Source organism: Arvicola amphibius, chromosome 2, assembly GCF_903992535.2.
Source record: "Arvicola amphibius chromosome 2, mArvAmp1.2, whole genome shotgun sequence".
Classification (NCBI taxonomy): Eukaryota; Metazoa; Chordata; class Mammalia; order Rodentia; family Cricetidae; genus Arvicola; species Arvicola amphibius.
In genome coordinates this window covers 22,704,707-22,727,939 of record NC_052048.2, presented here as the reverse complement: position 1 = coordinate 22,727,939, position 23,233 = coordinate 22,704,707, and the positions used below count along the sequence as shown (strand labels likewise).

At 46.4% G+C, this 23,233-nt stretch overlaps 1 protein-coding gene across 1 annotated transcript; it reads right to left on the bottom strand.

Annotated features, from left to right (window-relative positions):
• Positions 1-15,066: 15,066 nt before the first annotated feature.
• Positions 15,067-16,554, bottom strand: Kcna1 (potassium voltage-gated channel subfamily A member 1). Its single transcript, XM_038320141.1, has one exon. The coding sequence runs from the start codon at positions 16,552-16,554 to the stop codon at positions 15,067-15,069; it is 1,488 nt and encodes a 495-aa protein (XP_038176069.1).
• Between the last annotated feature and the right edge of the window lie 6,679 nt (positions 16,555-23,233).

Below are 23,233 nucleotides of genomic sequence, written 5' to 3'. Positions count from 1 at the left end.
GAGCCACTTTTCTAGAAGAGCCCGAGGCAGAAATAAAGACACAAGAAACCACTCTTTTCACTGATGACTAGTAATTGTTTTTAATTAAAAGTCAGATGGTTGCTCCACCTCTCCTCACCTTCTTCAGAGATTTCGGGGTTCTGCTTACCGCATGGCCCCATGACCCTAGCAATACCAAGACACTGTTGTATCCTTCACATCTCTGAAAATGGCTTCTCTTAAAAATGGCTAATCTAATCTGACATCTCAAGGACCCTTCAGCTAATAGGATATATTACTAAGCTGGAACTTGGCATTTTATTCCAGAAGTCATCACTAAACCGCTAAGGTTCCCAGCACAATTGTGACGTGACAGAACCTGATGACAGACATTTGCCGATTCCTGTTTGTTCTACGATTCCTTTCAAGTCTGTTCCAAATCTTACTTGTGTTTGATACGACAACCTGGTCTCTCTCTCTTTCTTTTTCTCTCTCGCTTTCTTTCCCAAAATGCATATTCTCTGCTAACAGGTTAAAGCCTGAGAGCTCCAGGAATCCTCATTTCTCACAGTCCTGGGGGTTCTTTTAGATCCGAGGGCAAAGCAGCCTGAACAATTAGTTCTCTGGAGTCTGTTTTCAAATGAAAAAAAAATCTAAATAGCGCTTGTTGTTTCTGCTCCACATGCCAAGCTGACTTTTTTAATGTGGATGCAGGTGCATGAGTTCCAGGGAGGGTAGTTTTAAATGGGCCATGAAAACACTCAGGGGGCTCAGTGACAGTGCCCAGAGGGCTGAGAGACTGCTTTAAAAGACTCCTTCCCACCAACTCCCTTCCAGGTACCGCTCTATCATCCCTGTGACACATTAAGAGGAAATGCTCAGGTTGCACAAATGCATTAAGTCATGCAGCGGTTTCATGCACTTCTCAGGGCCCTTGAAGCATTATACCACAGAGGTGTCCAGACTCGGGGAGGAGCAGGCTGCATGCACTCCAGCCGAGCCTGTGTTCAGAACACACATTACAAAGGAGTGCGACGCCCCAGCCTGTACCATTAGGCCACATTAGCCAGCATCACCCATCGCCTCTGATTAATAATTGAATTCAATCCATACAGAAAAGCTCAGGCTAGGCTGGAGGAGGCCTACCATGCATTAGAATGGAGCATCTCCAGGGGCCTTCGAAGCACTTTGTCTATTTAACAAGTCAATCTATAAACTACAGTCAAGGAGGCCTCATTAGAAGCAGATGACCCAACCGGAATGTTCCACCTGCTCACCAATCCGCCTTGCTTCCCTTGGTGCCTTTCCTTTGGCCACACACAAGCTTATTGCCCATTCCTGGGGCATGCTTCCATGTACCAGTCTTGTCCCCTAATGCCACCAGTTTATATAACACTCTTAATTCTCTTCAGGGATGTTGGACAAGAGAACTACCTTCCCCGAGGCCATGTTCCTTCCCAGAGCAGCTGTGTCCAAACATCGGTTAATAAGAAAACATAAAGGCTTGGCCTTCACATGCCAAATAAAGGCAACTTGAAAGAACACCTGAGTTTCAGTGTCCCCCTTCAAGGAAGGCTGGGCTTCTGTTTAGGTGTTTAGAGAGCTCCCTCTCTGCCCACCCTACTTTCAATTTTTCCCTCAAGTATCATCCCAAGATCATTTGCCCAATAACACATTCCTGCACACTTCTCCACCTCCAGGTCTGTGACCCAGGAACTCATTCCAGGCCTGGGAAACTAGAGGACATTTTACCTGTCACCTAAAAGCCCAGCACTGGGTTCAAATAAATAACTCTCATGGAAGTCCTTCATGAGGTGTTAGAGATGGAAGCCGGAACACTGGGTACCCTTCCCCTCTAACTTGGACACGAGGGGACTTGGTAAGGGTTTTGGAACAGATGAATACAAATGTAATCTGTAAATTTAGGGTTTAGGGAAAATTAGATGGCTCAAGAGAACAAATCTGTGGGTTTAACTGACACTAAACCGCATATATAATATCCCACAAGTATTCATTCATTTTTATGGGATCTTCCATTCATAAAAATTTGAGGAGTGTTGCTCAGTCTTGCAAGAGTCAAGTACTGTCCTCAGAAATCATCAATATAGCCTGGCATTAGTGATTCAGCCACGCAGCATGGCCACACAGGTGTTCTTATTATTCCCTATGTTTATAAACCAGGAAGTAAAAGTCTTCAACTAGGGAAGAAGCATATGCTTGGCCCACAAACCCAAATTCCTGCACATTCAAGGCGATAACTTAAGCCTAAGTGTTCCATTTAGGAATGTCCCTTCCTGAGTAAGAAAAAAAAGCATCTACTATTTGAATCTAACACAGGAAAATAAACGGCCCAGATAGGAAATGAACCAGTGTTCAGAGAGGGCCACAGGTCAGTCCTTTCAGGACTCCACTCTGTCCTGGAGTCAACTACCTATCACTGTGTCTTCAAGGTACCTGTGTAGCAGCTGAAATGTTAATCCAAGAAGGGCAGAATCAGAAAGATTCTCACCACAGTCACTGTGTTGAATACCCAGGGCCCAGAGGATAATGCTCCCCGCTTCTGCAGACCAGTTTCTTTTAATTTTCCTTTACCTGGCAGATTCTCTCATTGAAACATGTCATGAAGTCTTTATAAATTTGGGGTTTGCCTCATCAAAAGGGCCTGGAACATAACCATCGCTATCATTGGAAGTGATGTTCCACGAGGGCTGATGGAGACGTGCGTTATAGCACAGGCAATGCCCGTACCATATGCTCAAGGGCAGCTAGCTGAGTTGAAATCATACTATGTGGATGTATGTGCATGCATGGGTGGGTCACGTGTGTATAGATATGTTATGATGCATGAGCTGAAGCTGTAGATAGGTGTTTTTCTAGGGACATGGGTAAGTGATAAGTGTGTGTAGTAAGAGGAGCGCAGGCTTGCTTTTCGTCCTGCCCGACTCCCGACTGTCTGGCTAGCTTAACCTCTGAAATAATCACACAGAAATTGTATTAAATTACTGCCTGGCCCATTATATCTAGCCTCTTCTTAGCCAACTCTCACATCTTGATTTAATTCATTTCTAATAAATCTGTGTATCACCACATGACTGTGGTTTACCCTCAAGATTCTAACCTACATCCATCTCAGGCAGGAGATTCATGGCGTCTGGACTCTGCCCTTCTTCCTCCCAGCATTCTGTTCTATCTTCCCCACCTACCTGAGCTGCTGCCCTATCAAAACGCCAAGGCAGTTTCATTATTCAGCCAATGAAAGCAACACAAACACAGAAGGACCTCCTACAACAAGTGTGCTTCTAGAAACATGAGAAAGTAATGAAAAGAACCTGGATATAATTCCAGTTATAAAGGCTCCTTCACCAGCACTAACTTGCTGTTCAGTCCTGTTTCTTCATCTTCAAGTTTAGTGCCCAGCTTCATGCTTCCCTTTCGTGAAAGTGGCAGTAAAACAATCATGAAGAGTCTCATGAAAAAATATACTGTAGGTAGGCATCACTCCTAGGGATCAGGGTGCAGCCAATCATAACTCAGAGGCCCAAAGAGCATGTGAAACAATCTTCTAGCAAAAATTAGGTACCAACCTCTAACTTCTCAAGGAAGTGGGAATGTATGAGAAGAGATGTACCAATATGGTCTTAAGAGAATGGATGAAGAACTTTGTTACATGGAAGTGTTCAGTCTGTGGGTCTTGCATAGAAATGTAATTATCAATGAACTATTTTGGTTAAGCTAAGAACCACTCTCAGAACAAACCACAATGAAGATTCATCCCCCAAGGAGGGAACATACAAACAATAGTTTGTTGAGAATCTCAGATACTGCGTTTTCTGAATTGGAGAATTGATCTCAGTACAGAGAAGATGAGATGCCAACTCAGCTGAAGAAGTTAAGAATTACTGAAACTTGCTAAGATGTTCGGGACTTGAGGAGTAGCTGTAGATGTGTGTGACTACACAAGCAGTGTCTAGACCAACGTTTATGTGGATGTCAAAGTCTATCTTAATGAATGCCACCAAACTTCCTGGATAATTTAGTCCATAGTACAGCGAGCACTTCAATCCCAATTTAGCTTAAGGGTCCATCACTTAACAAGTAATAGAATTAACCAATGAGCCACTGCTTCAGCCATCAGAATAATCATGGGCACTGAAGAGCATAAAAACCACCAGCAATTAGCTCACTCCTTACTGCTCACCAAATAAGCCAAGCATTTCCAGTCTCCCCCATGCCAGTTCATTTTCTAAGCATCCACCTGAGAACTGTTCTAGCCAAACACCCCACCTTCAAGCACATAAACATTAGCATATCCATGCTCCACTATCCTCTTGCTGCAAACCCTTGAAAAATCACAAAATTGGGTGGCTGTTACATGCTAAACTACCTGTGTCCACTCTTGCTTCACATACAATGGATGCTTTGGCTTTAAATATCCTATTCTGATGCATTATAACAACACACCAATCATGTAATGGCAACTTAGTTTGCATTTGGAATGACCAACACCAAGATTGAACAGTAAGAACACAAACTTGATTTTATCCATATAAGGAGGATTTTTCATCTCTGTGTACACACACACACACACACACACACACACACACATACACACACACATTTTCATGTGTGAGTGCACATATACCATGGCACACATTTGGAGATAAGGGACAGCTTCAAGTACCAGTCCTTGCTGTCCACTTTGAGGCAGGGGCTCTTGCTTTTCTGTGGCATGCACCAGGCTAGTTTCCCCAAAACCTCTCATGGATTCCCTTTCCTCAGTTTCCCATCTTACTGTAGATCACTAAGATTACAGATTAATATAACATACCTACCCAGCTTTAGATGTTGTGCTGGCTAGTTTTTATGTCAACTTGACACAAGCTAGAGTCATCTGAAAGGAAGGAACCTCAACTGAGAAAAAGCCTCCAGGCAATCAGGCTGTAGGGCATTCTCTTAAAGATTGATGGGGAGGCCCTAGCTTATTGTGAGTGGGGCTATAAGAGGTCTTATAAGAAATCAGGCTGAGCAAGCCATGAGGAGCAAACCAGTAAGCAGCACTCCCCCGTGACATCTGCATCAGCTCCTGCTTCCAGGTTCCAGCACTGTTTGAGCTCCTGTCCTGAATTCCTTCAATGATGAACTAAGAAGTAGAAATGGAAGCCAAATAAACCCTTTTCTCTCCAACTTGGTTGGGTCATGGTTTTTTTTATCATAGCAATAGGAACCCTAACTAAGACACATGGATTCTGAGGGTCTCAAAATCAGATTCTAATATTTGTATAGCGAGTATCTTTACCCAGTGATCTATCTCCCATTCCGAGGGTATCATTTATTTTTAAATAAATTGATGTGATCTTTATCCTGTTGGGTTTCAGAGACAGCTATTCCAGTTTCATTAGAAATGTCCTTTAACAATAAGCTAATATCCTGTAATCTTTCAAAATCAGAGGTGGGCGTCTCATCTTGGAAGAGTTGACATACGCACAACTTTCTCTGAGATTCAGAACTGTTTTTACTTGTTAATACGAAGGGGGAACATACTGTACAGTGAAATCTGAGCCTCAGATTGATTCCCTCATAGAAAACAACATCGCTTCCTTGCTGAAGCACAGAGATGATGGCATGCCATGGGATGCATGGGTGGGGAGAGCAATCTCTACCTTAGCAAGAATTGAAGTGTCTTGGATTCCCACATTCTTAGCTCACTCTATTGAGAAATAAGAATTTTTATTATAAACTGGACTTTTACAAAACAATTATCTTAAATGTAAGCCTATCCTCTTCCTTGGTCATCTCTGATTTTAATTCGGGAGGGTGGCAATATATTTTAGCTGGAATTAGATTTTCCTGTGATGCTCCTGCAGTGTATTTGAACACTGAGAATAGGCTATCTACTATAGCAAACACAGGAATACCATATAAAAGCTATTTTAAAAGGTCTTAATAGATAAAAAAAAATTCAATTTAGCCCCGGAATGTTAGTCTCTAAAAAGATGTCTCATGAGCCAAACATTCTTCCAACTTCTCGTTCATCTACACACAACAAAATGCCTTAGGAAAAGCTGCCAGGAGCTTCACTGTGGCTTACATCTGACCAGTTTTAGGAGGGAGGGTTACAATGTACCCGTTTTATAAGCACGTCTGTAGTACGTGCTATTCAGGAAAAGACTATATTGACTCATAGATGCTCATGAGCACTGTTTTATTTTTAGTGAGGACAGTTAAGAATAGTTTCTTTTAATATATTTATAAAATGTCTCTCAGACAAGCATATGAGAAAATTTCCAAGCAACATCTTGCTTTATTTCTCAATATTCACAGGTGGAAGTGGGGGGTGGGAATCAAACCAGACAACATTTTTGCAATCCTGACTGAGATCATTATCGCATACCTTCTGGTCCCTCAACATATTACAAAGCAAAGTCTGCCCTTGGTATTTAGGGTCTGAAGATGGCAAACAGACTTCATGCCCAAAGCAAGGGAGGGACAGAATCAAGAAGGATGGCCAAGCAGCTTGGGTCTGCTGACTGCCTCATATTATGTGAGAAATGTACTGAAGTTTCTTCTTGAAACATGTGCCCCCACAAGAGCTTCAAAATCCACCATCACCCATGCAGGCACGTTAATTGCAGAGCTCCTGCTGCAGGGAGGAACTGACTGCTGCTAATCCCCTCTGCAGCGTCTTCATCTACAACTGCAATTAACAACATATTGCTATCTCAACTTCTATAACATGGTAGAATATCTTAAACATTTGGTCCTAGTATCTCTCACAGAACCCATGCAACTTCAGGGGTAATTATATTTCTCTTTCAAAAACAAGAGCAGTCCAAAGAAGCCAAGTACCTATGCAGAGTCCTCTGTGACCTTTCCTTGCTTGTGCTAGTCTTTTCCAGCCATCAGTCAGCTCAATAAATGCTCTACCATGCCTAGACACCAGACCTCAACTCCACCATAAACCCAGGCTATCGCTCCACCTCACATCTTGGGCATGTCCTTTAGTCTATAAACAGGAATACTCACACCAGCCTGACCTAATCCATGAGGGAGGTGGAGGTGGGAAGCAATATAATTAAGGAGAAGGTGCTTTAGAAACTGCAAAGAGAGCTACACAGGCCTGAAATGTCGCTATTAGCACCTTATGGAGAAAGGCTATGCCTTTGACCTTAAGCAAAGTGCTGCCAGTAACTTTAGAGGTTTGCGGATAAAGAGGTGCTGTGAGGGGGTAGGAGGAAGAAGAGGAAGACTGAACCTCATTCGCCAAGTTACAACTACTTCCCAGGTCCTCACTGGGAAAATGACCTCCAGAAAACAATGCTTTCCTGAGTAGTGCATCTCCAAGATATTCTAGAACAAAGTTGGTGCTGGGGAAGGCCAGCCAAGATCATGTGGGATTAAAAAAATGTTAAAAGAATATCTAAAGGCTCTTACTGATAGAATGTTTGCCTGACATGTGCCAGGCTCCAACTTTGCTCCCCAGCACAAAGAGATAGGAGAGAGACGGAGATAAGAGATAGGGATGGGGTAGAGATGGGGATGGGTATAGAGATAGAATGAGGATGGAGATTGGTGGGGATGGGGATGGGTATAGAGATGGGAATGAGGATGGAGATTGGTGGGGATGGGGATGGGTATAGAGATGGGAATGAGGATGGAGATTGGTGGGGATGGGGATGGGTATAGAGATGGGAATGAGGATGGGGATGAGGATGGAGATTGGTGGGGCTGGGGATGGGGGTGGAGAGAGATAGGGAGAAGCAGAAGGAGGAGACTACCCAGAGTTGTAGTACAAAAGAACTTATCAAATTTTTAAAAGTTCAGATTTCAGGAAGCAGAACAGCAAAAGCACTATGGTCATTATTGATATGTCTATTTCAGTTTACTTGTTTATGCCACTGAGCCACATCCCCAGCCTAAAGAACCAAATTGGGTTTTGTTGGTTGGCTGACTGGTTGGTCTTTGGAAGGTGGAATAAGAGGTGGTTTATTCTGGAGCCATTTTAAGTGGCCATGAACCCACGAACGAATTAGATTTAGGCTACCCCAAATTCCATATTCCAACATAGAAGCAGTTCCAGGAAGTTTTATAGTTTACAGAACAAACAGAGCTATAAATGAAGACAGGTTAAAATCCATTGGTGGATCCATCAGAGAGGCAGGTCCAGCACAATGAGGGAAGCTTCTCTATAGGCCCAAGATATTATCTGGGGACGTTCTTGGCATTTGTGTTGGCAGGAGCTAGTGGTCTGTTAATGATTTCAAAAGGATTTTATTTTCATCTATTCTAAGATTCCTTTTTAAAATGCATATATTATTATATCCTTAAAAGTGAGACGAATCACTGGCATGCTAGGTCCTAAGCACCACTGTCCTCTCTTTCCCAAGAGTCTCAGATAATGGTACACACAGCCACTAGCATCACCTTTGGCCCAGCGAATGAAGAAGGATGTTCAGAAAACCAGTTCTCGGTTGGTTCACAATGGGGCTTGGTGGTGACCAGCCTAGCCATGCTGAGTCCTGACCTCCTAAGACCTGCAGCTAGGCACTTAGATTAGTCTGGCACTAATCTTCCTCCACACCCACCCTCCTCATAATCTGGAAGCAGACTGACTGCAGAAAGCAGTTACCTGGTCAGCCACAAAGCGGCTGCGACTCAATCCCGTCCTGCTGTCTGCTCTCACTTCTCTGTTTGACTCCCCCTGATCCGGCATGACTACCCTTTTCAAAGCTCTGCGAACACCACAGCTTCTAGTCAGTTCTGCCTCTGGCATGGATCTAGTTCTGTCTGCCTCTACTTCTAGACCATGCTAAGACTGAGCTCTGAGAAACACACTGGAGGTTGTACTTTTGCTGGCTCGTGTGTCTCCAGTGCTATCAGCATGGACTAGCTCTCTTTTTCCTTCGGCATAGCCTGACCTATAATTTGACCATAACTGAAAATCCACAGGCAGCTTCCTTTTTAGGCCAGGACTCTACTTCTGGCAGCAACTTCTATAGACAAAGTAGGCTCCATCTCCAGATTATCCAGGCCATCATGGTGCAAGGCAGCTCCACGATGGTGCCTGGAAATCCAGAGCAGTGGAATCACAGCCGTCCTGAAGCATGGCACCTTGTTTTCTCTGACACAGAAGTGGAATAAGATGTAATATTCACAAGGAAGGAGAGGGATCAAACGTTTAGGAAATGTACATTTGTTGAAAGGGAAGAAAGGTTAACCATGGGGAGTGAGGTGAGAAAGAATGTGTAAAGAGCATCCAGGATCTTTGGTCTGTCTACACCAAAATCACAACTAACAGCATTGTGTATCTAACAAATCATTTGAGACCATGTCATAACACTGTTCTGAGTATGTACATGCAGACACACACACATACAAGCACACACACACACACACACACACACACACACACACACATTCCTTCTAGGGCAGGGCTGAAACACTGTTCCAATTCACAGCAATTTCATCAAGAACAACTAATGGTTCTACTCCCTTTGGCTTCATTTCTTTGCCCTCTTCAAAACAGGATTTCCCACCATTTGTACAGGCCATTTCTAGGGTCTGGGACCCTATCTAAAATCAACCAATGAGTTGATCGTCAAAAGGCAAGCCCAGAGCACCTCTTTGGGTGGCAGTAACTGTTCACCGGTCCCAAAGAAAATGAGGTCACTCCCTGGCATCTACCTGGAGTCCTCATTGTGTCATTTGAATAGATTCCCAAAGCAGATGGTATAAGCAGAGGGTCCCCCCAAAAGACCAATTAAGACAAGACACAAAGAAACAGTCAAGGGATTTCCATGACAAGATCCTTAAAAATTATCTTTAATTGATGCCAAATATGAACAGATCATGAGATGACAGAACCAAGTAAAATTGCATAGATGAAAACTATGCACATCGTTAGGTTCTCCATTCGTAACATTCCCTATCCTCGACCCGACATGGTAAAACAGTTAGGGCAAGGTGAGTGCAGGGGAGACGAGATGAGACATGTCCATAACTCAAGGAGGCAGCAACTGGCAAAGCCAAAGAACAAAACAGAACAGCATCAGCGTCAATGGTTTGTCGTCCTGAGGGTGCACTTCGAATTAATAGTCCTCGACTTTAGTTTCCAGCCTCAGGAACACTTTATCTTTAATCTTAGAGGTATTGTCACAGAGTCCACGTCACTTATGTCTGCCACGCCAACAGTGCCTCAACAGTGCACTGAAGAAGAAAGAGACCCCTGCAAGTTTGGGAATGGGAAGACAACTTGTGACCTCGCATATTCGGCAAGTGCTTTTCTTGTTTTATCTCCTTTCGTCATTCTATTTTTTTTTCCTTCTTCTGTGATTTAGGAACAAAACCTTTCTAGGTCCTTTGTAGTTTCACATCACGAATTCCCTGTGAACACCTAAATAAAAACCACTGTGATCCAGGTTAACCTCCTCAAAGCTGTCCTAGAGGCAGCAGAGGCTAACCCTTTGCTAGCGCATTGGCATTCCCCATGAGTCAATGAGCAAAACGGCCATTTGCTCTCAAGGCTTTGAACCTTGTGTCTATGCCCTGAATGAGTTTGCACAGTGGCCCAAGGTAATGGGCTAGTTTTGGTTAACGATTCACTTCCTGCTTGCTTCTTTACAAACGTGGTAAGTAATGTACATTCCTTGAAGATTTACCTGAGTCATTCTGGACACGTTTGCATATACCCTGAAGTCCCGTGCTACAGATGTAAATACTACTGCATCACGCCGTAGGTGGGAGTCTATCTCCTGAGATAGTTCAACCTAGCTTGTGCCCGCTCCTCCAATTCTAGCTTGTTTGTCTTCTCAAAATGAATATAAATATCAAAAGGCCTCACTCTTGCTTGGAAAAGGATGGAAGATAACGTGGTTGTTTGGCAGTTTATAGTCTTTCTAACAATTTTATGCTATGGATGGTTACCACCCACCAATTCTCACCACTCCCAGGATAAGTCATTCCTGGAAGAAAACGGGGAATTACTGTCGGCTAACGTTCCCTTTCTACTTTCTGTTCAATCCAGTCTACCAAACAAGGAACAAAACTTTCAAATTGCTTTTTTTTTAAAAAAAAAAAAAAGTGTTCTGAGGCCTCCTATAGTGAGCATGAGGTTGAAAACTAATTTTTTACTGATTCTTTTAGACACTAATTTGAAAAATTTGTAACTACACCCAACATGAAGTAAGTCCATTCTGGGCTGAATGTCATTTCTACTTAGGGAAATTTCTCAGCCACCACTCAGACACTTCTTTTTGTTCTACTCTCAAGAGGATCAAGGCTGTGGTAGCCTCTCTGCTTCGTTTCCAGCACAGTGGGATCTAAACCCACCACACAGTTCCATTTTAGAGAAACAACTGTTCACTGACTACAGTATGGGAGCAATATCTGACCTGACGTTCTGGACTAATCCACAAACACTGCCAGTGAACAGATGTCACTGAGCTTCAGAATTCAAGTCTTGGAGGGGAGTGAGGTGAGGGGTGTGCACAGATGTGCACAGATGTAGAGAGGGGAGAGAAAAGCCAAACCCAAACAAACCTTTTCCTGGCTATAGTCGATTTTCTAGAAATCTGAGGACAGAGGAAATGAAAATCTTTGGTCTCTCTGATTCAGATCACTTGAAGTGAGTTAAGCACTTCAGAGATTCTGGGATGGCTAATAGCCACAGGATGACCTGACCCTTCCAAGGGCACCCTATTGAACTAGGGCTTTGCACGTTGAAAGAGCTGGGTTATGGCTATCAGTACATCATAAGTCTTCTCCTTCCAGAGAAAACAGGTATAAGCATCAGGGCATGAGCTATCAAGGCTCGGTACCTAAGAAGGGGTGAAAGGTCAGGAAGTCCGGGGAAGGGAGTATGAAGTGGACCAAATGAGAGTCACTCCTTAGTAGGCAGTTTAGTAAAGTGCACCTTCAGGTCTACAAAGACATTTCAGCACGTTTCAGTGTAGGGGTAAGAGCTAGGTCAAAGGTCGCATGCCTATGCTACACAGATAATCCCTGTACTCCTTGTCATCCGGTTCACTGCAATGAGCTATAGATAAGATAACCAGCAACCATATCCCCCATCCACTCCAACTTCATAACAACAGCGCATCCCCAACCCCAGGCAGACCGCTTCTCCACGTGCAGCACTTGTCCTTGTAACAGATACAGAAGAGTCAACCTGTCCAGGACACAGCCACAGAGGCAGACCAAGTGTCCAGAGACTGATCAGTCTCAGCTTCATTGTCCCATCCTCTAACCCATCCATCCCATAGTACTGAGTGGATTATTGCTGTTGGCAGAGTTCTGTTGTGTCCTAGATCACAGTCAAAATAAAACTACAAGATAGCCCTGGAGGCTAGAGGGGAAGTTGGCATTTTGCCCCCAACTGGAAACTTGCAAGCATGTAGAAGACTGATGATCTAAGGTTCAAAGCATGAGCCACACGAGGGAAGGGTTAATACCCTGTAGTCAGAGGTTGGGCAGTCCTTGGCCCCTCATCTTCCAGGATATGTGTTGTGTTCTCCTTGAATACCCACAAAAGTTCCACAGGGAAAGAAAATGTCCTTCTTCCTTCAATTGAGCTAGACAGCCTGGATGTCATCATAGTTTCTCGGTTGATGGCCTCACTTCTTGTTTGAAGACTGGGTGGGGGAAAGGGATGGAAGTATCAGGAAAGATTCCAGAAGAAGCCAGGCAAGGATGTAAGGCAGACAGGAGCAGGCAGCCACATGCTAAAAGCAATATGAAGTTTCCCCACTCCAGCGTCCTTAAAAAGGCAATGAATGCCCCTCCACGGGCGAAGAGCTGCTGAATACCAGAGCTTGTGTGATATGGCGATCTTTCAGCAGGACACATGGGTCCCTGTCATTCTCTAGATTCAATGGCTGGGGCAGCAGCAGTCAGATGTCCAGTCAGTGAAGTGACTTTCACATGGGACAATCATAGGAGCATCATAGACAGTATCTATAGGAGGTTGGCCAAGAAGGCTGGCCCATGAGAGGTTACTGTGAGCCAAGTGTTCCCATAATTCGCAATGACACCCCCAAAGACCAGACACTCAGAGATCTGCAAAAAGCTGTAGCTGTCAGGGAGAGGGTGGGGAGAAGGAACCACTGAACCTGAGGAAGCTCTGTCTGTCCAGAGTGGCCTTCCACATTCCCCAAAACATTTCTCTTGCCTTCTGATGGAGAAGAAAACAAAACAGAACAGAACAGGTTTACGGTTCACTTCCAGTTCAAAGCTGGGTCTCAGTTCATGTCCAGAGTCAGGCTGCCAAAGAGACCAAGTCCGGTAGATGGCCAGAGAGGCAGCACCCGCTTTCTCTTTCTCTTCTTTGGGGCTCTGAGGGTGGTGTGGCCTCCTCACAGTGGTGAAGTGAGAAAGTGAGGATGGAAAAACAAACAAAACCAAAAAAGCGAAAGGTCTGTGCCCCAACCCTTCCTCCCCTTTGTTAAATAACTTCCCAGCTGAGTTATGGAGGCACTTTCTGCAGTTCACTGTGGGTACAGATAAAGGCACTAAGCAACTATTAAATCAATTGGCTGAGTTTCTTCAGGGAGCCTCAAGGGGAGGGCCGAAGTCTCTATAGACTTCAAATCATGACAGCAAAAAGAAATCACTTCTGCTCTGGGTGCATGAAGAGATAAACATTACCACTTACATCCTAGGAATGCACCAGAAACCATGCAATATTGCACCTTTTTTGTTTGTTTTTGTTTGTTTGTTTGTTTTTGCTTGTATGTATGTTCAGCTAGAAAGAATGCTTGTCTTAGGTGTATTAAATACCTTGATGACTTATTTAGTTTTCCACAGTTGTCTCTTAAAGGATGGGCGTATTGGTCCTCTCTCTGCCTAGACCTGTACAGAAGCTTCACATTTCCCTGAGCAAAGGCAGGAAAATTGACGGGAGTGTCCCCCACCCCGAACCCCACCCCCATTGTTTCTTTTTGGGCCCTCTCATCCCACAGACTTGTGAGGTTTAGTATTTTCTAATTTTTATTACTGAAATCATGCATTAATGAAGTCAAGGTACATCTTAATCAAATAGGCCATAATGCTAAGAGAACATGCTCAGAGCTCCAGAAAGGGATTGTTCCCATCTGACTAACGTGTGTACTTAAATACAGTACTTCAGTTGCTAAGAGTTAATAAATGAAGGAGTGCACTTTTGGTGAATGCAAATGAAAAAAGGGGCCTATATTCAGAAGAGTCAATTTCAACGTAAGCTTATCCCTAGTGTCTGGGTTAACTGTCTCGGCATGCTATTATAAAAGAAGTGTTATCGGATTCAAACATGCTTACCATTTAACTCTTGTGCTCTTGCAATAAGGAGGGTACGGTGGGAAGGTTTTACATCCACTTCTGAAGGTCAGGGGTCAGGGTGCAGGATTAGTGAGAAGAAACCTCTATTTGGATCATCTGCAGTCGAGAGAACTTAGCAGCCCTACAGATGAATCAGCTCATTTAATCAAGTTACCCTTTTCTTAGAGAATAGACTAGGAGAATGGGGCAGATGGAAAATCCCAATGGACTGGGACCAGTAACAGATGTATACATTGCTTTGAGAACCAGCCTTAATTAGTCCGGGTTTTGGTTGCCTTGTATGCAATTCAGTTGATCAAAATAAAAGCATTTGTTCACTGGCCACTGAGGCTGTTACATGTTCCGTGGGGTACACTATCTGAAATGTGGTGTGCACTTTGCAAAGATTTTAGAGTGGAGTCCCATGCAAATTGGAATTTTATATTCCTAAGTGGTCATCTGACTTTAAGGTTTCTTAAAAAAAAAAAAAACTTATGCCAAAAGACTGGAAATATTTCAGTACAGGGAAAGCATGAGTCTTATTCCATACAGACTCCTTAATGGACAGCATTGAAGCCAGTTTTATAAAATACTTTCTTTTCTCATTTTTAGTAAAATGAAAATAGTTTTATTTTTTAATGGGTCTTGAAAGCTTCAGGTTTGCCACTCCCCAGATTCACAATGCAACAATGCATTGACAGGTAAAGCATCCAAAGACTAATGGTTTGTAAGGTATCTACAGTGTGGGGCAAGAGTCACCAGGGCTTTTGTTGGGGCTTTTGCTTGCTTGCCTGTTGCTTTTTAAACATCGGTCAGGAGCTTGCTCTTATTAACGCAGTTTTGATCAGCTGTGGTGCAGTTACCAGTTCTGATATTAGCCTGTCTGTAATGGGCTATGCTATTGTTCATATCGTCTTCAATCTCCATGTACTCAGATTTGCTGATAGCAGAGGAGCTGCGGCGGCTGAGGTCACTGTCAGAGGCTAAGTTAGGAGAACTAACGTGGAGCAACTGAGCCTGCTCTTCCCCCTCAGTTTCTCGGTGGTAGAAATAGTTGAAATTGGACACAATGACAGGTACGGGCAGGGCAATTGTCAGCACACCAGCGATGGCACACAAGGAGCCCACGATCTTGCCTCCAATTGTCACAGGGTACATGTCACCGTATCCCACAGTGGTCATGGACACCACCGCCCACCAGAAAGCATCGGGGATACTGGAGAAGTGCGACTCAGCTTCTTCCGCCTCGGCAAAGTACACTGCGCTAGAAAACAATATGACCCCAATGAAGAGGAAAAAGATGAGCAGCCCTAACTCCCTCATGCTAGCCTTGAGGGTCTGGCCCAGGATCTGGAGGCCCTTAGAGTGACGAGAGAGTTTGAAGATTCTGAACACCCTTACCAAGCGGATGACCCTGAGGATGGCCAGGGAAGTGGCCTGCTCGCCCTTCTGATTTCCCTCCTGCTCAGCTATCTCCGTGCCCAGGGTAATGAAATAAGGAATGATGGCCACGATGTCGATGAAGTTCATGATGTTCTTAAAGAAGTCTGTCTTGCTGGGGCAGGCGAAGAAGCGCACCACCAGCTCAAAAGAGAACCAGATGATACACAAGGTTTCCACAATGAAGAAGGGGTCTGTGAAGATGTTGGAAGTATAGATGACTGTGGTGTTGTCGATGCGGTGAATGGTGCCCGTGAAGTCCTTGTCATCCTTCAGCTCAGGGAGAGTCTCCAGGCAAAAGATGACTATGGAGATGAGGATGACCATGACAGATACAATGGCGATAACCCTGGCAGGCCCTGAGCTCTCCGGATACTCAAAGAGCAGCCACACCTGGCGCTGGTACTCCTTCTCAGGTAGGGGGCGCTCCTCTTCCTTGATGAAGCCTTCATCTTCCCGGAACTTCTCCATGGCCTCCTCGCCCAACTCGTAAAATTTGATCTCCTCAGAGAACATGTCCAGGGGCACATTGACCGGCCTGCGCAGGCGGCCCCCTGACTGGTAGTAATAAAGGATGGCATCAAAGCTGGGCCGGTTGCGGTCGAAGAAGTACTCGTTCCTTAGGGGGTCGAAGTAGCGCATGCGTTTCTTTGGGTTGCCCAGCAGCGTGTTGGGGAATTGTGCCAGGGTCTTGAGCTGGGTCTCGAAGCGTAGCCCGGAGATGTTAATCACCACGCGTTCGCAGCATTCGTGGTCGTCGTGGTCGGCCTGCCGTGGGTAGCTGCCATCCTGGGGGTGACCCGGAGCGGCCGAAGCCTCGTCTGCATTCTCCCCCGACATCACCGTCATGATGGAAGCAGGGTGCAGGGGTGGGAGGCCAGGAGAGAGCCCGGGGTGTGAAGGAGCGAGGGAAGAGGGGTGGGGGGGACCCAGGCGCCCCCCCCACCGGAGAGTGAGTCTCCCCCACGCTCACGGGGAGGGGCTTCAGAGCCAGGAGGTTCAGAGGTCTGCAACTTTGCTAGTTACCACCTCCCCCTCCTCCACTCTGCCTTTTACCCAATTTGGAAAGCCTGAGAGCCCCCAGTGCAGCTTTTTTGAGAGGTCTGGGTTTTGGGGGTATGCTCTGTTTTTCTGTGTTGGTGAGTGGGTTTTTCTTCCTGCTCTGATTGCCTTAGCGCACACCTGCCATCGCTCCGTGGCTCGCCGCAGCTCCCCTCCCCTCCTGCAGCCCTCCTAGGACCCGGTGCAGTGCCAGCTCAGCAGATCCCCACGCCTGTCACCCCCTTTGCTGCTCCTTGGCTCTCCCCCCTCCTACCCCTCTTCGCCTGCCGCCTTCTAAGCTCGCACGGGGCAATCGATGGACGCTGCAGAGAAATAAAAAGTGATACGAGGGTAGAAGATCAGAAGCATTCCGATGGGACGAACCTATAGACACCGAAGAGCACAGACTACTAGCTTTTGTAGGACACACCGGACTTATACTGGGTTAACACATACGCACAAACAGACACACAACAGACACCCAGAAATCCAAGTTTGGAAATCTTCCATCCCACTTTTCCCCAATGCCCCAAAGCCGATCTGTTTACAACTTCGTTAAACTGGAGATCGGAAAAGCGCTTAGAGATGCTGGAGGAGCTCATGGCCCTGGGCAGCAACCCCTCACCCTCAGCCTCCCCCACCCTGTCACTGTAACCTCAGATTCTGCAGCCCCGAACTGGGAAGCTCCCTACCTGGCCAGCCGGCTTGGCGCAGGGGCGGTGCTGAGTCGGCGGAGAGTCGGAATGCGGCAGGTCTCCTCTGCAGCAGCCGGAGCGAGCCACGGCCACCTCCACAGCAGCATCCGAGAGGCACCGGGCACCTCGCGGTCCGCGTCCTTCCTCTCTCAGGGGTCCGATCGTTTTATCGAGCAGCTACGGGGGAAATGTCCGTTCCCTACCCCCATTCTCACATGGTGCTGGCAACCTGGAGGCTCTGATCTCTCTCCGGTGCAGGGAGTTCCGGAAGATGCGGGGTGAAAAAGCAAAAAGGCCACCCTCTCCCGAGTCACCCAAGCAAATGACGATAAGCAGCACTGTCGCCCCCTCCGAACACTATGGGAGCCCTTGATTCGATCCCGAGGGAGGCGGGCGGCCCAAAGCCTGGCTCTACATGGCTCTAGGGTCTCCGCACCACCGCACGAACCTCGCTCCACGGCGTGCCCGGAGCCTTCAGCAGCTCGGAGTGAGGCAGAAAGCGTGCGGCCGCAGGTCCGCACGGTCCATTTCTGGGCGCTGCAAGATCAGCAGAAACCTGAGAAAGCGCCTGGAATGCGGAGCAGCGATTGGCCCACCCGGGCGTGGGTTGGGGAGGGCGGGGGAGGGCAGGAGCGAGGAGGTAGATGGAAAATATGAGGGGGTGGTTTGGCAGAGGGGGGTTGTCATTCAGTTCCCATCCTTGCCAGCACAGCTTTTCTTCTTTTTCCCTCCTCTCCTCCTCAAAAAGCCCACCACCAACTCCTCTTCCCCGGTTGCCCGCAGCCCCGCCCACGCACGGCCCTTAGCTGCGCGCGACCTTCCCCGGGAATTTCACATTGGAGATGGTCAGGTCCGACGCAATGCAGGCGGTGATGTCCCTGGCAGAACTCCTTGGACCGGTCTGCTTTGGATGCAGTCACACAAGCAATCCTCCGGCATCCCGCTCCTCGTCGCCACCCCGCCCCTCCCCCAGGGACCTCTCTGTCCAACCCACCCTATTTACCCCCTGTCCCAACCTCCATGCCAGCCGCACTCTGAAGGGCACAGAGTTTGGTTAGAGCGCTGCAGTTAGGGATCTCCGGGATTCATCCACGTAGTGTTACTGCGAGAAGGTGGTACTAAGTGTCTGTTCATCTTGAACCTACCAGAGGGAGCTGAAGTTTTCTTACAGTCAAAATATTCTGAAATGCAGAGAATAATATGGGGGGCGGTGGGCGAACGTGTCGTGGGTTTGTGGATTGTCTGCCAACTTGGTGCTAATTGGAACAAACCTGAGAAGAAGCAAGTCGCCCATTTGTCTCCCACCCTCGGTCCTGCCTCCCGCACGCTCCATCCACCCACTCAGTGACTCTCTGCCCCCCCAGGTCCATTTTCTAGGCTCTGGACATATTCGCGCAAGGGTCTCTACAGAAGCTCATGGTAGTCTGAACTGGGGAACTGCGCGGCGTCCCCAGAGGCTTTGTGCCTGGGAGATTGGGAGGAGGCAGCCAGCAACTCCGGTCCTTCCAGCTGCCTCTGAGCAGCCCGCAAGAACCCAGAATCGCTGCTGATTGGTTCCTCGCCCGGCCTTCGCACCGCCCCTTCGCACCACCGCGGCTCACGTCGCCTCCCGCCCACACCACCCACCACTTTAATCAAAGCCAATGATCGCATCCTCCTGGCTCTATTGTGGCTAGTGAAAGGCAGGGGACTTGACAAGGATCCCGGGGATACAGTTAGTTAAATCCCTCCTCCAGATTCAGAGCCCGGCTTTCCTTTCAGAAAAAATAAGTGTTTGTTCTCTCCTCTCCTCCAGATTCCTACCCTGGCTTTTCTTCGACGAACAGCAAGTTCTATCGCACACTACTCCTTCCCACCTTAAACTCCACCTAGTGCACGCTGGTCCCTCCACCCCAGAAACTCCATGCCCTCCTCTTCTTCTGCACTGAAGCTCTATTGGTGGGGAAAAAAAAAGTAGGAAATGCGAGGCTCTGCCATGAAATGCCAAGTACTGTGGTTTGGTGGCGACTGCAGCTCCAATCTCATTATGAGCCTGCTGCATGTAACAAACGTTGACTGGTCATGTCCTAGCAGGGCACGTCCTTCTGTCTTCCCCGTTCTTCAATTTCACTGCGGTGCTCTCCCACTTCCTTCTTCCTGCTCCTGAATCCTAGTTTCGTGTGCATAGCCTGGTCCTGATGCATCCCTTATCGGAAAAGTGTCTCAGACGACATAGGATCCCAATTAATAAATTCAGAGCTGTATATGATACATGGGTCCTCCACATGCCTAATAGATGTAATTAAAGTGGGACTTGAACCTCCAAGGAACTGGGGAAAACGTTTTGGAGATAAGAATTCAGCATTTTTCACATGAATCCTCGGCTGCTGGGGGTCCGAAGGCACTCAAGCATTCAACAGAAGTTTGCTCTGTTCCAGCTATGAGCCAGGCACGACCTGGTACTGTGTGGCGAGACAAGACACACAGTTCCCAGAGGACAGAGAGCTTCCATTCAACGGGAGGCACAGACAATTAATCAATAAACCTAGAAAGTAGATCCAGTACTAGTATAGGTTTACAGACAAGCAGGCTCCTTTCTGCAGAAGGATCAATAGAAACCTAAAATAGGGACCGATGGATAAAAGAGCGGACTGATAGATGTATGAACAAATAAAAAAGGCAGGAAAGACCTTAGGAAACAAAGGTCATCATGGACAGAAAGAAACTACCCAGGAAGAAGGTTGGCGGGTGGATCATTCAGGGTTCCTTGCGTGCCAGGAGGGGATGATCATTTTATTTGGGTTGTAATGTGAAGATGCTGAAAGACGTGCATCAGTGTGACAATACAGAACAGTTGTGTTAGGGAAGATGTTGTTCATTTGTTTGCATTTGTTACTGTTTGAAATGGTACCACACTGAAGCTCAGGCTGGCTGCAAAATCATAGCAACCCTCCTGCCTCAACCACCCTAGTTTTGGGATTACAGGCATGAGGCATCACACTCTGTTTTGTTTAGTTTAACTTTTTAAAATATTTTATTTTTCATTTATGTTCTTTTAGTTGGGGGTTGCATGTATGAGGTCAGGCGACAATTTAGAATTGGTTTTCTCCATCTATTGAGAGGATCTCAAGAATCAAGGACAGGTCGTCAGGTTTGGTGGCAAGCACCTTTACCCACTGAGCCATCTCATCAGCCCTCCTTTGGGGTTTTAAAAGATTACAAGAATTATTGGAAACAGAACACTGGCACGGTAGGGTCACAAGCAGTGCTGTCTTAGACTAGAGAGCATGCTTGAAAGATCTTGGAATTGCCTTATGTTTTCAGAGGAAGTGGAGTGGGGATATGAGGAGAGAAGAGGTTCAACAATGTCCCCTAGGCCTGTGGCCTCAATAACTGGACAGGTGCTAATATCATGTACTAGAATAGAGTCTGAGTTCATTTCTCCCTAATCTGAATGAAAAGCCTGGAACTTTCTAAGTGCCCCTCTTATTACCTGGTCAGGTTCTCCTCATCTAACTATCTCCACTGTAGACACTAACGGAAGAACCAGCTCTGCATGCAGACACAGTTTGCTCCTAAGGGTTGCCACACTGCAGAGAGTGGTACCGGCTTCCCCCAAACTACCAAAAGGGCCACAGAGAGCCAAACAGGCATCTGGAAGTAAAATATTGTCTCAGAAAACTGGTAGAACCTGACCCTATATAGGAAGCAAGCTAGGCTGGCACTATAGAACCTGTCTACCTTTGTTCTTCTCAAGGCCAGCCAGATACATGATCCAGCCACAGGGTCCAGTGATGTGCTGTGTCTCTGTGGTCACAAAACAGCGGCCAATGCGGTAGGTGGTTGATGTGTCTCTCCCCCTCCCCTCGCCGCTTCCATATTTCCATGACTTGGGACCACAGCAACTACTAAACATTTAGCCCTTGGGTCCTGTCTCTGATAATGCGTCACGAGGACCTTCGCTGAGGCTGGGGAATCAAAGCTTGTCTGGGGCATGTTCAGTCGGAGATGACAGTGAAATATATACAAGGAGGATGCATTAAGTCAGAGAAGTGGGGCTCAGTAGAGTGGGTTTCTCATCCGCAACGATGACGTTTGGGCTGTCACAACTCAAACCATCTCCATCCATTGTCAAGGTCACCTTCAGTAGAGAACCGTGAGAAGAGGTCCTCAGGGAAAACCCTTGAGCTTGAGCATAGAAAGACTGGAAATGCATTTGCATCTTGTGCTCCAGGACGCTCTAATGCCAGGAGACCAGTTTTCAAAAAAGAAAAAGCCAGTAAATGGTCAAAGAGCAACTGGGCAGTGTAAGCAAGGAGGACAAGGGGCTTCTGAAGCCAGATGAAAATCTGTGCTTCCAAGAGAATGGGATCAACCAAGTGTTGGGCGCTGCTAACAGGGTAAGTAGAATGAGGAACTGGGATGTACTGTCAGCTTGGAGATAAACAGCCAAAAAGAAACAGAGGGAGAGATGATAGCAGGAGGTAAAAACGACTCTGGGTTTTGGATGTCAAGAGAAAGAGAGGGTGGGGTAGCGGGCTGAAGGAAAATGGAAGGTAACAAGCCTTTGGAAAAAGATAAACGCTGTCACAATACATTTGTATGCTAATGGGAATGATTCAGTAGAAAAGGAAAGATCGTTGACGCAGAAGAGAAAAATTAGAGCGTGTAATTGAGAAGGAAGAGGGAGAATGGGATCTAAGATGAAAATACCCGATTGGCCTTGGGAGAGGACAGTTATTTTACAGAAAAAGAGAAAAGGAGGGGCATGGAAGAGGGAGTGGGGCTGTGCACAGTTGAGAAAGGTAACGGAATGAATGTGGTTGTGGGCATTTTTGGACATCATTTCCACCGTCAGAAGAAATCTACTCAGGAAGCAAGTACGACCCACCTAGGAGAATAAAAGAAGAAAGAAGCTGTTTGGGGGATGAGGGGAGCAATGCCAGGGGCTGCCTGCGGTGAAGCAATCAGTCCTGGCTTGTTTGACAGAAACTTGGATGTGAGTTGACACAGAATTAGTCCTGATGATCTTTTATGAAAAGATGTGTAGCTAGCTCTAAAAATAACCTCCTTCTTGGATTTTTTCTTAATTGTTATGAAGTGGCAGTAAAGAAGTTGTCTCACCAGGAAGGGGTGTCAGTGAGGACTCACCCCCCCCCAACCCTGCTGAGGGCAGTGCCACAGCAAGGAAATCGCCAGGATCTTTGGGCTTCATCTGTCAGCACAGTTTTGGGAAGTATTTCTAGACAGAGCCAAGGCGAAGCTGTAAACAGTGATATAGAATCACTAGGGGTCAAAAAGGAAAGCGTGGAAGTCATTGACGCCACGATGACAGAAAGCAAGATGTCTGGTCACAGTGATTCTTGATTTTTTTTCCTTTTGTTAACGTTTGTGATTGTTGTTCAAGGCCTAAGGGCCATGAAGGAAAGCTAGTTCTGGGGGAAAGGGTTCATTTTGCTTATGGATCACAGTCCGTTGTCAAGGGAAGATGAGCCAGGAACTCAAGGCAGGAGTTTGAAGCAAAGACCATAGAGGATTGCTGCTTATTGGGTTGCCCAGCTACTACTCATATACAAGTAAGGCCCCTGTCCAGAAATGACACCACCCACAGAAAGCTGGGGCTCTTCACATCAGTCATCAGGAAAGTACTCCACAGATATGGCCACAAGCCAATCTGATGAAGGCAAGTCCTCAGCTGAAGTTCCTCTTCCGAGGTACGTCAAGTTGACAACCAACGTCAGCCACCATAGCCACCTAAAACATCTAACATTTCCACCCCTTGTTTACCAATAAGGAAGTGAAATTTTGCATCT

What these genes read in the sequence shown, in the direction of transcription:
- Kcna1 (XM_038320141.1), bottom strand. Translation starts at nt 16,554, where the DNA reads ATGACGGTGATGTCGGGGGAGAATGCAGACGAGGCTTCGGCCGCTCCG.